Below are 15,885 nucleotides of genomic sequence, written 5' to 3' on the forward strand. Positions count from 1 at the left end.
TGTCAGGTGACCTCTGCCGGAAACCCCGCCCCTTTGAGTCACGTGATAAAAGCTGTTCCGTTCATTCACGATCAACGTCACCATGGCAACAAAGACTTCTCACGTGAGTTTTCTCAGCTGCTGTGGAGTCGGATGTCACGAGAGGGGGCGTGATTTATAATCGTTTCTTCATAACAAAGTAAATAAACGTGTTTTAAACAGTCACGTGAACATTCCACGTGACATCCTCTCTGTCCGCGCGCCAGCTGTGCAATAAAGTTGTTTTGAAAGTTTCCTCTGTTGCCAGGACACGGGTACGCCCCGTCCCCGACTCGTTGCTAGGATACAGACGCAGACAAACGGCACCGTCAAATCGGACCATGGAGATTGTGCACGTGTACACGAAGCTCCGCGCGCACTTCGGCCGTCAGTGTGTGTTCACGGACCGGCCCGCGGACCTGCTGGTGGACGTTCAGCCGGAGCCCAGCGTCACGGAGAGATTCATCCTCCGCAGACCCCGAGAGGGGGCGCTGCAGGTGTGCAGGGACATGTCCGAGCACCAGGTGAGAGGTGACGTCACTGCTGCGTCATCAGTGCAGGAGCATGTAAAGGAGCAATGAGTGAATGCATGAATGAGTGAAGCACTAAGACCAGGACCAGTAAAGGACTAGGACTAGGACTAAGACCAGGACCAGAAAACTAGCTCTAAGACCAGGACCAGCACTAAGGCCAGGACCAGTACAGGACTTGGAACAGGACTAGCACTAAGACCAGAACCAGCACTAAGGCCAGGACCAGTACAGGACTAGGACTAAGAAACAGGACTTGGAACAGGACTAGCACTAAGACCAGAACCAGAAAATTAGCACTAAGACCAGGACCAGCACTAAGACCAGAACCAGAAAACTAGCACTAAGACCAGGACCAGGACCAGTACAGGACTAGACTAAGACCAGGACCAGCACTGGACCAGACTACCAGGACCACACTAGGACTAAGAACAGGGCTAGCACTAAGGCCAGGACCAGCACTAAGAATAGGACCAGAACAGGACTAGCACTAAGACCAGAACCAGCACTAAGGCCAGGACCAGTGCAGGACTAGGACTAAGACCAGGCACTAAGACCAGGACCAGAAAACTAGCACTAAGACCAGGACCAGTACAGTACTAGGACTAAGAACAGGGCTAGCACTAAGACCAGGACCAGCACTAAGAATAGGACCAGAACAGGACTAGCACTAAGACCAGAACCAGCACTAAGACCAGAACCAGCACTAAGGCCAGGACCAGTACAGGATTAGGACTAAGAACATGACTAGGACTAAGAACAGGGCTAGCACTAAGACCAGGACCAGTACAGTACTAGGACTAAGACCAAGACCAAGACCAAGACAAGGATTTGGATTTCGAAGTGGGATTGAGATAGACCTTGAACAGGACAAGAACCAGAACAGGACCAGGGCTAGGTTGATGACTAAGAGGTCTGAATTTGACTTGAATTAACTTTGGGACTGAACAGGATCAGGACCAAAACCAGGACTAGCATCAGATCAGGACTATGTCAATGGTAGGATGGAACAAGGATTAGGCTTGAATTGGGACTGGAGCAGCAACAACACCAAACCAGGACTAGGACCGGGTGCTAGTTTGTTGAGAGTCAGTGTTGGTTCTGTTTGTCCAGGTGAACACGGAACGTTTCGAGTCCAGCAGTTGTGGACTGAACCATGTGGAGGGAGGGTGGCCTAAAGACATCAACCCCGCCGAGATGGAACAAACCATTCGCTTCAGGAAGAAGGTGGAGAAGGACGAGGGCTACATCAACAGCATCCTGCAGCTGGGCAGCGTAAGATCCACTTCAGTCCACACCACAGTCTACATCAGTCCACATCACAGACCTTGGTTAGTTTTACTCAGCAGATAAACCTGGTTTGTGATGTCATCAGGTGATGGAGCACTGCAGCAGACAGAACAACAGCACAGACCTTTACCAGGACTACTTTGAGGACGAGGACCAAGAGGACGAGAGTCAGGAGACCACGTTCGCCAAAACCATCAACGTCTTCAGGTGCACTGATCGACACACTGATCACAGCGATCGATCGCTCCATTATAGTGATTGATCGATGTGATTGATCGGTGTGATTGATCGCTGTGATTGATCGTTGTGACTGATCGTTGTGATCGTCGCTGTGGTCGTCGCTGTGATCGGTCGTTGTGATTGATCGTTGTGATCAGTCGCTGTGATTGATCATTGTGATCAGTCATTGTGATTGATCGCTGTAATCTGTCATTGTGATTGGTCGTTGTGATTGATCGCTGTGATGGATGATTGATCGCTGAAGATTGATCGGATTGATCGCTGTGATCAGTGTGATCAGTCGTTATGATCGATCCTTGTGATTGGTCGTTGTGATTGATCGTTGTGATTGATGATTGGTTGCGATTGATCGGATCGGTCGCGATCAGTCACTGTGATCGATCGTTTTGATTCATCGCTGTGATTGGTCGTTGTGATTGATTGCTGTGATTGGTGATTGATCGCTGTGATTGATCGCTGATTGATTGCTGTGATCGGTCGTTGTGATTGATCGCTGTGATAGATCCTTGTGATTGATCGTTGTGATCATCGCTGTGAACGGTCGCTGTGATTGATCGTTGTGATTGCTCGTTCCTGTCTGCACAGAGATCCCAATGAGGTCAAACGTATGGTCACCGGTCTGTCCTGGCACCCGGACAGCGGCAGAAAGCTGGCCGCCGCCTACTCCTGCCTGGAGTTCCAGAGAAGCAGCAAAGACGTGAGCGTGGACTCGTATATCTGGGACATTGGTGAGTCAGACCGCAGCTGGACCTGAAAGCAGCACCGAGTCCAGCTCACATGGATGTTTTGTGTTTCAGAGAACCCGAACAGACCAGAGATGGCGCTGAAGCCGACGTCTCCACTCGTCTGTCTGGACTATAATCCCAAAGACTCGCACACTCTCGTGGGAGGAAGCTACAACGGACAGATCGGTGAGTCCAGGTCCAGACCGTTCAGGTCCCGACCGGGGACATTTTTCTGTCTCTAGTAACGTTCATCACATGTGGGTGTGTTTGTTTTAGCGTACTGGGACACCCGGAGAGGAGGCCACCCGGTGGAGTTTTCCTCTGTGGAGCAGAGTCACAGAGACCCAGTCTACAAAATCATCTGGCTTCAGTCCAAGACTGGGACAGACGCGTTCTCTGCGTCCACCGACGGACAGGTTTGAATTATTATATCTGTGCACGCCCCCTGCTGGCCAAGAACCAACACGACACAGATCACCTGACGAAAGACTGATCTGTGTCCACGGATGATACAGGTTCTGTGGTGGGACATCCGTAAGATGAGTGAGCCCACAGAGCGTCTGGTTCTGGACCTGGGCAGGGAGGGGAACCTGGACCGAGCTTTAGGAGCCATCTCTCTGGAGTTTGAAGCCACGATGGTGAGATCAGGTTTTATGACCACATTTACTGTGAGATTGTGGTCTGATGTGGACTTCAGTCTGTTTCTGTCCTCCATGTCTCTGCAGCCGACTAAGTTGATGGTGGGGACAGAGCAGGGCGTGGTCGTCTCCTGTAACAGGAAAGCAAAGACTCCGGCCGAGAAGATCGTCTGTACGTACGACGGTCACCATGGACCCGTCTACGCCCTGCAGAGGAACCCATTCTTCCCCAAAAACTTCCTGACTGTGGGGGACTGGACCGCCCGGATCTGGTCTGAGGACATCAAGGAGTCGTCCATAATGTGGACCAAGTAGGACTGAGACACGCTGATGTCCTGCTCCGTTTGTGTCAAACTCCAGATTTCACACATGTTCTTCCCACAGATATCAGATGTCCTTCCTGATGGATGCCTGCTGGAGTCCAGTCCGACCGTCCGTCTTCTTCACGGTGAAGATGGACGGCGTGTTGGACGCCTGGGACGTCCTGCTGAAACAGAACGACCCGGTGCTGAGTGTCAAGGTGCTGGAGTCTCCCTGTGAGGGACACGTGGTGTCTGTGTCCCCGCTAACGCTGACGTGTCTCTGGTCCTCAGGTGTGTGACGAGGCTCTGTTCAGTCTCAGCGTTCACCATCACGGACGCTTGGTGGCGTGCGGTTCTCAGCAGGGTGGAGCCACGCTGCTGGAGGTGTGTCCCGGTCTGTCCACTGTCCAGAAGAACGAGAAGAGTCTGCTGGCTGCGGTGAGAACCCCGTCCCGTACAAGCGTTTTAACTGTTCATCAGACAAAGGTCAAAGTTCAACCAACAACAAACACCACACGTCATCACTTAAAGCTGTAGTAGGTAACTTTTGAGCTGGAGTGGGCGGAGTCAGAAGTAAAAACTGTAGAGTTCTCTTCCTTCAGTTTCTGTGATATCGCCACCTGCTGGTCTGCCATGACAGACAACAGAGAGTATTTTGATCAATGCTGCTGTGGGCGTGGCCTAGAGATGACCTCATAAATTGTGGACGTTTGTCTCCAGATGTTTGAGCGTGAGACGAAGCGTGAGAAGATCCTGGAGGCTCGACAGAAGGAGCTCCGCCTTAAGGAGAGGAGTCGCTCGGCACAGAGCCGAGAGGAGGAGGTCACAGGTCGGGAGGAGGGGGAGGAGACTCCCGATCAGCTGATCCTCAACGCTGAGAACAACTTCTTCAACATGGTGGAGGCGGAGCTAAGGAGGAGGAGGGAGAGGGAGGAGAAAGAAAACCAGGTGATCACAGCTACAGCCTTATATAATGTTTGTGTGTGTGTGTGTGTGGGAGTGTGTGTCTGTGTGTGGGGAGTGTGTGTGTGTGTGTGTGTGTGTGGGAGTGTGTGTCTGTGTGGGTGGGTGTGTGTGCGTATGTGTGTGTGCGTGCTTGCGTGTGTGTGTGTGTGTGTGTGGGATAGTGGTTTACAAAAGTCTGCACGATCATGTGACGCGTCTTTATCTGCGTGACGTGCCGATCATGTGACGCGTCTTTATCTGCGTGACGTGCTTCATCATGCGTGACGCGATCTGCGCGTCTTTATCTATGCGTGGCGATCGCGGTTGTATCATGTGGTGCTTTACGATGCGTGTAGCCGCGTCTTTATCTGCGTGGCGATGCCAATCTCATGTAGCGTATTATTTACGTGGCGTGATAGCGTGCGATCATGTGACGCGTCTTTATCTGCGTGACGTGCCGATCATGTGACGCGTCTTTATCTGCGTGACGTGCCGATCATGTGACGCGTCTTTATCTGCGTGACGTGTCGATCGTGTGACGCGTCTTTATCTGCGTGACGTGTCGATCGTGTGACGCGTCTTTATCTGCGTGACGTGTCGATCATGTGACACAGAGATCACAGACTTTTATAACACAAGTCTTGAGTTAAGTGGATAAAATAAAGACTAATGAAAACATAAACATTTAAATGTTGTTTTTCAGGAAAAAGACGTTTGTGAAGAAAAAGAAGTGAAAGACGACCGAGAAACTTCAGAGTTTTAATGTGGAACAAAACCTGGATCTGGTGCAGTTTTCACGCTTGATCAAGATTTTTTTTTAAAAACTTCAAATGTCCAACTTTATTGACAGTTTCAGTTTTAGTGTCTTAATCTTTTTCTTCTGAATCAAAATCTAATTTGTTAACATTTTGAATTTTAACTTATGGAATAAAGTAAAATATATATATATATATATATATATATACATACAGTACATACATATGTACATGAATAACAACGTCATCACAATTATTTATGTGTCACACCTCTCTGTATAATCTTTTATTTTCTCTTTTACTTTTTAATGATTATATTTTTTCTCAGTATCATGTTTTTTATTTGTTATTTTAATATTGTTCTATTTGCTGTGATGCTGTTGTTTACCTTTGACTAACTCTAACCCATGTGCCTGGAAGTTTATGCACAAATGCAAATAAAAACCATGACGTCAGAGCGATGACGTCACAACGAAACCACTCGGCGAAACGTTTACTTTTTTTCTTTCTTTCTTTTTTATCAATAAACGTGTGTTTTTTTTCTTCACGTGCAGATAGCGTTGGTTAGTGTGGTTAGCATTAGCGTTAGCGCCTCTGGTTCTGCGGCCACGTTCCCTGCGTGGACGCTGACGTCACACGAGTCAAAAACGTCACGACGCAGTGACGCCGCGTAGGTCGGGGAAGCCGGAAGTGACCTGGCTTTGTTTACATTGCGCTCTTTGTTTCGCGGAAAATGTCGAAGAAACGCTGGAGGCGCGCGGAGAACCCGAGCCTGAAGGCCGCGGTGGAGCAGCAGCTCGCGGCCGCGGCAGAGCACATCCTCCGCCTGCTCACCGGAGCTCCGCCGCCCGAGCCCCAGCACCTGAAGCGGCTGGTGGCCGAGCGCATCACCGCCGCCGTGGAGGAGATCTTCACCGCGTTCAGAGCCTCCAGGGCCGGGGACAGAGACCCCGAGGAGGCCGGGGACAGAGCAGAGGGGACAGGTGAGTGTCCACAAGACAGACAGACAGACACACACACACACACACACACACACACTCGACCATGTGAAATGTCACGATTATAGTAAAGTATATAAATGTAAACTCCATGGAGAGTTGAAATTGAACATCTGTTTTTGTTTGTTTGAAGTCACGTGACTGGAGACTGTGATTAAAGACGTGATGTTTTCATGTTTGCAGAGTTGTGTCTGTCGTTCGGCGTCCGGCTGAAGGAGTCTCCTCCCGGAACATCCGTCTCTGAACCAGAGCGGCGAGTAGCATCTCCAGAGGACGGCCCTGCTGAGGAGGAGGAGGAGGAGGACGATGAAGAGACAACGTCTCTCTGCTGCCGGGTCTGCGGGAAGCTCTTTGACCGAAAAGGCTTTTTGATGAAACACGCAGAGAAACACTTAAAGGAGGCTGGAAGTCAGTGCGGTCTGTGCGGGGAGCGTCTGGAGTCGAGCGCCGCTCTGAAGCTCCACCTCCAAAGTCACCGCGACAGCAGCAGGACCTGCGACGTCTGCGGGAAGAAGTTCCCGTCCATCCGAGCTCAGGAGACGCACCTGAGACTGCACACGGGAGAGAAGCCATTCACCTGCCACGTCTGCGGAAAACACTTCAACCAGAAAGGAAACCTGTCGACGCACCTGAGGATCCACACGGAGGAGAAGCCGTTCAGCTGCAGCGTCTGCAGCAAACAGTTCAGTCACGCCGGGTCACTGGAGCGTCACGCCAAGGTCCACGACGGACAGACGCCGTTCAGCTGCAGCGTCTGCAGGGAAGGGTTTTCAAAGAGCGCCGAACTGAGGCAGCACAGTCTGAGCCACGCGTCCACCTCCAGGAGCCGACGCTCCAAACCCAGTCTGAGTCCGTCTCACTGCTGCAAGGTCTGCGGGAGCGCCTTTCACAACAAAGGAAACTTTGTCCGACACGCCGAGACTCATTCCAAAGATCCCCAGTGTCTCTGCGGTGTCTGCGGCGACCAGTGTGAGTCGCCAGAGAGTCTGCAGATCCACATCCAGAGCCACCGAGAAAGCAGCAGGATCTGCGACATCTGCGGAGCCAGCTTCAGGGACATGGAGATCCACATGAGGACGCACACCGGACAGAAACCCTTCCAGTGCAAAGACTGTGGCAAGGACTTCCCCAGGAAAGGGTCTCTGGAGCGGCACATGAAGCTGCACGGCGGCGAGCGGCCGTTCATCTGCGAGTTCTGTGGGAAGACGTTCATCGAGAACACGGTCCTCAGGAGACACATCAAGAGCCACACGGGTGGAAAGCCCCGGATTTACTCCTGCGACGTCTGCAGCAAGAAATTCACCATGAGCCAGCACCTGGATGTCCACAAGAGGATCCACACCGGAGAAAAACCGTACACGTGCCGGGTCTGTGGGAAGAACTTCCGCCAAATCGGCAACCTGGACTCGCACATGAGGATCCACACGGGTGAGAAGCCGTTCATCTGCAGCCTCTGCGGGAAGAGGTTTCGCCAGAAGATCTCGCTGGAAACGCACGAACGGTTCCACAAGAAGGAGAAGCCCTTCGGCTGTCAGCTCTGCAGCAAAGGCTTCGTCCAGAAGATCGACCTGAAGAGACACATGCTGACGCACACCGGCGAGAAACCGTATAGCTGCCACGTCTGCGGCAAGAGCTACCAGGAGAAGCGCTCGGTGGACTCGCACATGAAGGTCCACACCGGAGATCTGGGTCCCAAACACTCGTCTGTGACGCAGAAACCACAGGAAGTTCACAGCGACTTCATCCAGCTGTGAGGGCAACAGGAGACCACTACAGGACAGGAGAGGAAAGACATTTTAGTCACTTTTGTGTTTTTAAAAACAGCTCCACTCACTGGACAACTTAAGGAACTGGTCTGGACTACAGTGCGGGTCAGAAAACTGTTAAAAGTTCAGGGTTTTTTAAAAGTGAGAATGTTACATCGACACGCCGCACGGTAAAAGTATTGGTTAGCTGACTTGTCATGTGACTCAACTGGCTGCATTTGATTGGCAGGATTTTGTCAGCCATCGCCAACAGGGAGAGAAATAGATCGCACATGAAATAAAACAATAAAATGGAGCGATTTTAAAGTTCCGTGCTTTCTTCAAATATATACTCAAGTAAAAGTTTGTTGCAATAAAACAATTTAACTATATAAAACTATGTAAAAACAATAAAAGTTCCTCAAGTATTTGTAACGGAGTAAACGTAGCGTGTTACTTCTCACCTCTGAGGTTTGGTGTCAGAGCGGGAGATAAAGACGCTTCCCACGGGTCCTTGAAAGTTTGTGATTTGGAAGGTTTTTTTCAAGGCCCTTGAAAAGTGCTTGAATTTCTTTTTGATAAACATGGGTCCTTGAAAGTGCTTGAATTTTGAACGCCACCTGCTGTTCACGCCCTGCGTTCCTTGATGTATGAGACGAGGCCGTCGCAGGACAGACAGTGGACAGTGTCTCTAAAGTGAAGACACAGAGAGAAAATGACCAAAGACAAGTGTGCTGACAATCACTTATACACAATAAAAGTGGACAAAGACGCTCTTACAAGTTGTCCTCCCGTCTGAAGCTGAGTCAGCACATTTGGTCCTTGAATTTGCTGTGAACCGTGGTGTGAGAACCCTGTCCCTTTAATATCAGGTCTGTCTGAAGCTGTGTTTTTTTAAAATAAAAGCTTCATGTTTTAAAACACTTTATTTTTGTACTGATCAATAAAAGTGATCATAAACAAACTCCTTTATTCACATATCAATGATTTCCCTTTAACTTGTAACCTGAAGTCAAATGCGTCGCAGATGATTCCATGTCACATATGTACGAAGGAGTATTAAAGATCAGGCAAAAAAATAATAAATCCGGCACAAAAAAGAAAAAAAAAGTCAGGCAAAAAAATAATAAATCCGCACAAAAAGAAAAAAGTCAGGCAAAAATAATAAATCCGGCAAAAGAAAGAAAAAAGTCAGGCAAAAAATAATAAATCCGGCACAAGAAAGAAAAAAAAGGTCAGGCAAAAAATAATAAAGAAAGAAAAAAAAAGTCAGGCAAAAATAATAAATAAAGGCCGCACAAGAAAGAAAGAAAAAAAAGTCAGGCAAAAAAATAATAAATCCGCACAAGAAAGAAAAAAAAAGTCAGGCAAAAAATAATAAATCCGGCACAAGAAAGAAAGAAAAAAGTCAGGCAAAAAAATAATAAATCCGGCACAAGAAAGAAAAAAAAAAGTCAGGCAATATCAAAATACTATAGTGGATGGCCATGTCTGCCTCTACAGACACGTTTTGTTTTGGCTGTTTATTTATTTTTTTGGCTGTTTATTTATTTTTTTTGGCTGTTTATTTATTTTTTTTGGCTGTTTATTTATTTTTTTGGCTGTTTATTTATTTATTTATTTATTTTGGCTGTTTATTTATTTTGGCTGTTTATTTATTTTTCCCTGCTAATACTCCTTCGTACATATGAGTTCTTCTCTCACGTTGACGTCTGTCATTCCGTCTTCGTCCTCCAGTCCAGCAGAGGTCGCTGTTCGCTCACCGTCGTCGACGCGGAACTCTCTCTCTGTTTACTTCCCTCGGTGTCTCTGTGTCTTTTGTCCGCAGTGAGAGACAAACAGCGGTAAAATGTGCGGCGTGCAGCAGCTGCGGGTGTCGGTACATGCGCGGATCAGCGCTGCCGCTGAAGACTTTCTGCTGCAGGTGGACAAAGAAGAAGAAACGGCTCCGGTCCCGGCGCTGAGAGCGCTGCTCACCGAGCGACTCGCGGCGGCGGCGGAGGAGATCGTCGCTCTGTTTGAGGAAACCGTGGCGGAGTACGAAGACCGAGTGGAGCGGTCAGAGCGGGAGATCCAGAGCCAGAGGAGGCTGCTCGATGCCGTGCTGAAGCCCGAGGTCAGGCTGCTGCACACAGCAGGTCAGAGGTCAGGCTGCTGCACACAAACTATTCAAGTAACGGATCAAGTTTGTGTCACACCAAACCTCATAGAGAAAATCAGGGATTTTAAACTCACACACACACACACACACACACACACACACACACAGGCTGCTGCCTCCATCACTAAGTTCAAATGTCTGATTTTAGTGAATTCGGCTTTTAAAATCCTTCATTTAGACCAGGGCTGTCAAACTAATTTTTGTTCAGGGGCCACATACAGCACAATATGATCTCAAGGGGGCCGGACCAGTAAAAATAGCAAAATAATAGAATAATAACTTATGAACAACAAGAACTCCTTTGTTTTTTCTCCTTTGTTTTACATTTAATGAAGGATAATTTTACAAAACATGACATTATCATGCCTAAATGTACTATTTACACTGGATCTATAAAGGCACAAACATTTAGTCACGGGTATCTGGAGCATTTGACATTACGTTTAGATTAGTGTGAAATTTTAACAAATTCATCCTGTGGGCCAGATTGGACCCTCTGGTGGGCCGGTTCTGGCCCCCGGGCCGTATGTTTGACACCCCTTATTTAGACTTAACTCAGTGACACAAAGTGACCACACGAGGCAGCAGAGGACCAGCAGCTCCTGAGTCCTCGCCAGCTAAAATCACTGATTTTCTCTATGGACTTTGGTGTGGGGGAGTGAGTGAGTGAGTGAGTGAGTGTGTGTGTGTGTGTGTGTGTGTGTGTGTGTGTGTGTGTGTGTGTGTGTGTGTGTGTGAGAGTGAGTGGTTTACAAGTGTCTGTGTCACAGTGAGATAAAGACGTGATCATATCTTTTTAGATGACTATAACTGTGACCTCATTATCTTGCCTCACGTTTGTCTCCCTTTACTTCAGCTGAGTTGAAGTGCGCCCCCTGCTGATGTAAAACTCAATTCACTGACCAATGGTTAACCCTTGATCTCCATCATGTGACATCACTGTAGTGTTTTGTCTCCCCAGATCTGCCTCAGTCCCTGATCCTGGACCAGACCAATGCTCATTCTCCTGGCGCTGCAGAACTGAACCGGACTGAAGCGAACAACTGTGACAGCGAAGCTCTCTGCGCACGATCACCTCCACGATCACCTCCCCCACCTCGGCTCCCCTCCCCCTCTGAAAAGCCTCCCGAGTCTCCTCCCAGCTCAGTCGTCCACAGCAACGATGATTCGGACGATGGCGACGACTGGGCCGAACAGAAACCTCCTCCCAGATCTCCAAACAAAAAGAAAAGAGGTCGTCCGCCGCTCGCCAGTCACGAGCGGAAAAAGCGTTTGGCGCGCCGGCGTCAGCGGTCGCCTCAGAGGTTCAGCTGCCTGGTCTGTGGACGCGCTCTGCAGGGCAAAGGTTACCTGCTCAAACACGTCCTCCAGGTCTGCGCCAAAAACCCCCACCACCGCTGCGGCTACTGCGGCGAGCGCTTGGACTCGGCCGGCGAGCTGCGGGTTCACCTGCAGGAGCATCGGGAGCGCTGCAAAACCTGCGGCTTCTGCGGGAAGAGCTTCGCGTCCATTCTGGCGCAGGAGCTGCACGTGCGCATGCACACGGGAGAGAAGCCGTTCAGCTGCAGCGTCTGCGGCAAGATGTTCAGTCAGAAGGGAAACCTGACGTCACACATGCGCGTGCACACGGAGGACCGAGCGTTCCGCTGTCAGGAGTGCAGCCGCGCCTTCTTTCACATGACGTCTCTGCAGCGCCACATGCAGGCGCACGGCGGCGCCGCCGCTCACGCCTGCGCCGTCTGCGCGCAGGAGTTCAAGAAGAAGATCGGCCTGCGGCAGCACATGGAGAGCGAGCACACGGACGTCACGCAGGCGCAGAGGCAGCGCCGCCACTCGTCGCAGTCTCACGTCTGCAAAGTGTGCGGGGAAACGTTTGGCAGGAAGAAGTTGTTGGCGAAGCACGTGGAGACTCACCTTCAGGATCCAAACTTCAGCTGCGGACTCTGTGGGAGCCAGTACGAGTCCGCAGCCAACCTCGCCGCCCACCTGCGCAGCCACCGCGACGTCAAAAACACCTGCGACATCTGCGGGAAGTGCTTCCCTGCGCAGGCGGCGCTGCTGATGCACCTGAGGATCCACACCGGAGAAAAACCCTTCAGCTGCCGCTTCTGCGGGAAATCCTTCAACCAGAGCGGAAACCTGAAGACGCACCTGAAGATCCACACGGGCGAGCGCGCGTTCTCCTGCAGCGTCTGCGGCAAGGGCTTCACGCAGAAGCAGACGCTGGACACACACGTGCGCTTCCACAACAAGGAGAGGCGCTTCCTGTGTCAGGTGTGTGGGAAGGGCTTCATGCAGGAAGTGGACCTGAAGAGGCACCTGCTCATCCACACCGGGGAGAAACCGTACTCCTGCAGGTTCTGTGGACGCAGCTTCCAGGCCAAGAGGTCGCTCAATGGACACCTCAAAGTCCACACAGCAGGGGGCGGTGCGGAGACTGAACTGGACCTTGATCAGGACTCGGAGCAGCAGAGAAAAGACGGTTCGCACTCGGGATTCCTGCAGCTGTAGAAGACGGAGCGTTTGGTCTGAGAACAGGTCCAGTTTAAAGCGGTTTTTATGGACCTCGTCTCCTGTGAACTCACAGGTGGCGCTCTCGAGCCAAGCTTCACACAAACATAGACAAACTGTCCGTCTGTCAGTGAGTTCAAGATTTACGTTTTCAGATTTACGTCAGTGACACAAAGTGACCACACGAGGCAGCAGAGGACCAGCAGCTGCTGATGTCATCGCTGATGTCATCGCTGTCTCGTTCTTTTCTTCAAGGAATAAAAAACAAACTTATAAAAACCTGAACTGTCCCTTTAATGATCTGTTAACTCTTTTTTTTTTTACATGTTTAATTAAAAACATGTTTTTCAAACTCTTTCCTTTCAGAAATCTTTATTTTCTAAAATGTATTTGTGTATTAAAATACTCATATGAAGTAGATGTACTTCACTCATGTATTCATCATTATTCATATTAATAAACAGTGTAGTTCCACAGGGGGCAGCCAGTTTTTTTCCTGCTGGTTCCCGCTGAAGGTCCAGTTCTTCTGGTGGAGGCGGAGCATCAGCTGCAGCGACAGAACCGCCTGCTGGAGGCGCCGCTGAGCCCACAGGTCCCACTCCAGAGGACAGGTGAGTGGAACTGACCGATGGGCGGATCCACAGCGGCAAGAAATCTCTGACACCTGTGGGAGGAGCTTGGTGTTCCATTGCAGCATCTGTTGCGCCTTCTTCAGGCCGGTGGGAGTACTGAGCATCCATGAGAAGCCGCTAACGCTTCAGCGCCAAAGGCATGTGACCATCCACTTCCACAGGAAAGAGCGAGTCTTTAGCCGACACCAGGAGTGCAGAGGTCGTACACGCATAGAGTTCGTACTCGCGTGGTGTTCGTACACTGTTCGTATGCGTGTAGAGTTTGTACACAAAGAGTGCGCGTACAAACGTGTGGTGTTTGTACACTTGCAGAGTTCGTATGCGTCGTACACTGTTCGTATGCGTGTAGAGTTCGTATGCGCACACGAAGAGTTCGTACTCGCGAAGCGTTCGTACATGCGTGATGTTTGTACACTTGCAGAGTTCGTACACGCGTAGGGTTCGTACTCGCGTGGTGTTTGTACATTAGCAGAGTTCGTATGCGTGTAGAGTTCGTACACGCAGTAGGGTTCGTACTTGCGAAGAGTTCGTACACGCGTGATGTATGTACAATTGCAGAGTTCGTATGCGTCGTACACTGTTTGTATGCGTGTAGAGTTCGTATGCGCACACGAAGAGTTCGTACTCGCGTGGTGTTTGTACACTTGCAGAGTTCGTACAAGCGTAGGGTTCGTACTTGCGTGGTGTTTGTACATTAGCAGAGTTCGTATGCGTGTAGAGTTCGTACACGAGGTCAGAGTTCGTGTGTGTGCGTGTGACTGTGTGTGTGTGCGCGTGTGTGCATGTGACTGTGTGTGAGTGTGTGTGCGTGTGACTGTGTGTGTGAGTGTGTGTGCGTGTGACTGTGAGAGTGTGTGCGTGTGACTGTGTGTGTGTGAAAGTGTGTGTGTGACTGTGTGTATGTGAAAGTGTGCGTGTGAAAGTGTGTGTGTGTGCGTGACTGTGCGTGAGTGTGTGACTGTGTGTGTGTGTGTGGACTGTGTGTGTGTGTGAGAGTGTGTGCATGTGACTGTGAGAGTGTGTGCATGTGACTGTGTGCGTGTGAAAGTGTGTGTGCGTGCGTGTGACTGTGTGTGTGTGACTGTGTGTATGTGAAAGTGTGTGCGTGTGACTGTGTGTGTGTGTGTGACTGTGTGTATGTGAAAGTGTGTGCGTGTGACTGTGTGTGTGTGACTGTGTGTGTGACTGTGTGCGTGTGACTGTGTGTGTGTGACTGTGTGTGTGTGACTGTGTGTAGGTGGGAGGTGATCATTTCCAGGAAGAGGTGCAAAGAGGGAGAGTTTGTGTTTGTGTGTAACAAAGTGATTTCCTGGTCAACCGGGTGTATCCTGTTCACACACACACACACACACACACACTCTCTTTGTATGTGTGTGTGTCCATTAACTTTACAAACACACACAGATTCTGACATCAGAACAAAAGTCATGACGTCAGATTGATTTTAAATCCACAGAATAAATCACAGGCTGTTGTTAAACATTAACACACTGTTATCGTTGATGTTTTTTTAAACATTTTTCTTCCTGATAAATAATGTGACACACACACACACACACACACATTCTGATCTCAGAGGATTAGTTTATATTTAGGCTGAACAAACTCAGAGTTATAAGTGAAAGGTCCTGGAATAATCCAGGCTTTAAAATAACAAACATCAATAATAAAGAGAATTCAGGAGATTCAGGTTTAATGTTGACCACACACACACACACACACACACACACACACACACACACACACTCTCACTCTCCCACACCAAAGTCCACTGAGAAAATCAGCTGCTGCTCCTCTGCTGCCTCGTGTGGTCACTTTGTATCACTGAGGTCAATCACTAAAATCACACATTTGAACTTAGTGATGGAGGCTGTGTGTGTGTGTGTGTGTGTGTGTGTGTGTGTGTGCCAGATTTACTGAGTTGAACACCAGGTGGCGCCACAGTCCTCAATAATATGAACCTTTAACACAATCACGAATCAAACTCAGGCGCGTGCACGAACACTTTTGAAAAGAAGCCCCCCACACACACACACACACACACAACCCGCCACCAGAAAAAGTGCCCGTGTGCGCGCGCTCGCCAGTGCTGCTTGGTGAGTGACGGCGAGAGCAGCGACTCTGAACCTGGGACATTACCGGGACATCTGGACACGATTTCTGTCTCTGTGGTAGACTAACACCGCGAGACGCAAGGGGAAACGTTCAGGGACAGACAGACAGACAGAGACAGACAGACACACTGAGAGAGAGAGAGGTTTTTCTTTTCATCTTTTTTCTTTCTTATTTTTGTTCTTCATCTGGAAACATGAAGCTGCTGCACTGAAGACCTGAGACCGGGACTGAAGACCTGAGACCGGGACTGAAGACTGAAGACCTGAGAGACTGAAGACCT

At 49.7% G+C, this 15,885-nt stretch overlaps 3 protein-coding genes across 4 annotated transcripts; all 3 read left to right on the plus strand.

Moving 5' to 3' along the window:
• Positions 1 to 43: 43 nt before the first annotated feature.
• On the plus strand, positions 44 to 5,920 carry dnai2b (dynein, axonemal, intermediate chain 2b). Its single transcript, XM_044018883.1, has 12 exons — positions 44 to 542; positions 1,662 to 1,823; positions 1,924 to 2,045; positions 2,664 to 2,806; positions 2,876 to 2,989; positions 3,080 to 3,219; positions 3,319 to 3,441; positions 3,529 to 3,752; positions 3,826 to 3,961; positions 4,035 to 4,181; positions 4,464 to 4,691; positions 5,392 to 5,920. Exons 1-12 carry the CDS (start codon positions 360 to 362, stop codon positions 5,449 to 5,451), a joined length of 1,782 nt encoding a protein of 593 aa, XP_043874818.1. The 5' UTR covers positions 44 to 359; the 3' UTR covers positions 5,452 to 5,920.
• Positions 5,921 to 5,978: 58 nt separating this feature from the next.
• Positions 5,979 to 8,739, plus strand: LOC122764883 (gastrula zinc finger protein XlCGF57.1-like). The gene is made up of 2 exons (XM_044018882.1): positions 5,979 to 6,426; positions 6,625 to 8,739. The coding sequence occupies exons 1-2, from the start codon at positions 6,177 to 6,179 to the stop codon at positions 8,193 to 8,195; spliced, it is 1,821 nt and encodes a 606-aa protein (XP_043874817.1). The 5' UTR covers positions 5,979 to 6,176; the 3' UTR covers positions 8,196 to 8,739.
• Positions 8,740 to 9,816: 1,077 nt separating this feature from the next.
• Positions 9,817 to 13,137, plus strand: LOC122764881 (oocyte zinc finger protein XlCOF6-like). 2 transcript variants are annotated; one of them, XM_044018880.1, is made up of 2 exons: positions 9,817 to 10,302; positions 11,293 to 13,137. In XM_044018880.1, the coding sequence occupies exons 1-2, from the start codon at positions 10,036 to 10,038 to the stop codon at positions 12,856 to 12,858; spliced, it is 1,833 nt and encodes a 610-aa protein (XP_043874815.1). In that variant the 5' UTR covers positions 9,817 to 10,035; the 3' UTR covers positions 12,859 to 13,137. The 2 variants fall into 2 exon arrangements, with proteins under 2 accessions (XP_043874815.1, XP_043874814.1); XM_044018879.1 differs by having other exon boundaries at positions 9,819 to 10,324; positions 11,309 to 13,137.
• The last annotated feature ends 2,748 nt before the right edge of the window (positions 13,138 to 15,885 follow it).

This window comes from Solea senegalensis, unplaced genomic scaffold, assembly GCF_019176455.1.
Source record: "Solea senegalensis isolate Sse05_10M unplaced genomic scaffold, IFAPA_SoseM_1 scf7180000017739, whole genome shotgun sequence".
Lineage (NCBI taxonomy): Eukaryota > Metazoa > Chordata > Actinopteri > Pleuronectiformes > Soleidae > Solea > Solea senegalensis.

Bases quoted from the DNA above. Each gene is read 5' to 3' on its own strand.
- dnai2b (XM_044018883.1), top strand. From the start codon at position 360: ATGGAGATTGTGCACGTGTACACGAAGCTCCGCGCGCACTTCGGCCGT. The intron at 2,807-2,875 runs GTGAGTCAGACC...TTTGTGTTTCAG, and splicing joins CTCGTATATCTGGGACATTG to AGAACCCGAACAGACCAGAG. The intron at 3,962-4,034 runs GTGCTGGAGTCT...TCTGGTCCTCAG, and splicing joins ACCCGGTGCTGAGTGTCAAG to GTGTGTGACGAGGCTCTGTT.
- LOC122764883 (XM_044018882.1), top strand. From the start codon at position 6,177: ATGTCGAAGAAACGCTGGAGGCGCGCGGAGAACCCGAGCCTGAAGGCC. The intron at 6,427-6,624 runs GTGAGTGTCCAC...TCATGTTTGCAG, and splicing joins GGACAGAGCAGAGGGGACAG to AGTTGTGTCTGTCGTTCGGC.
- LOC122764881 (XM_044018879.1), top strand. From the start codon at position 10,036: ATGTGCGGCGTGCAGCAGCTGCGGGTGTCGGTACATGCGCGGATCAGC. The intron at 10,325-11,308 runs GTCAGAGGTCAG...TTGTCTCCCCAG, and splicing joins CAGGCTGCTGCACACAGCAG to ATCTGCCTCAGTCCCTGATC.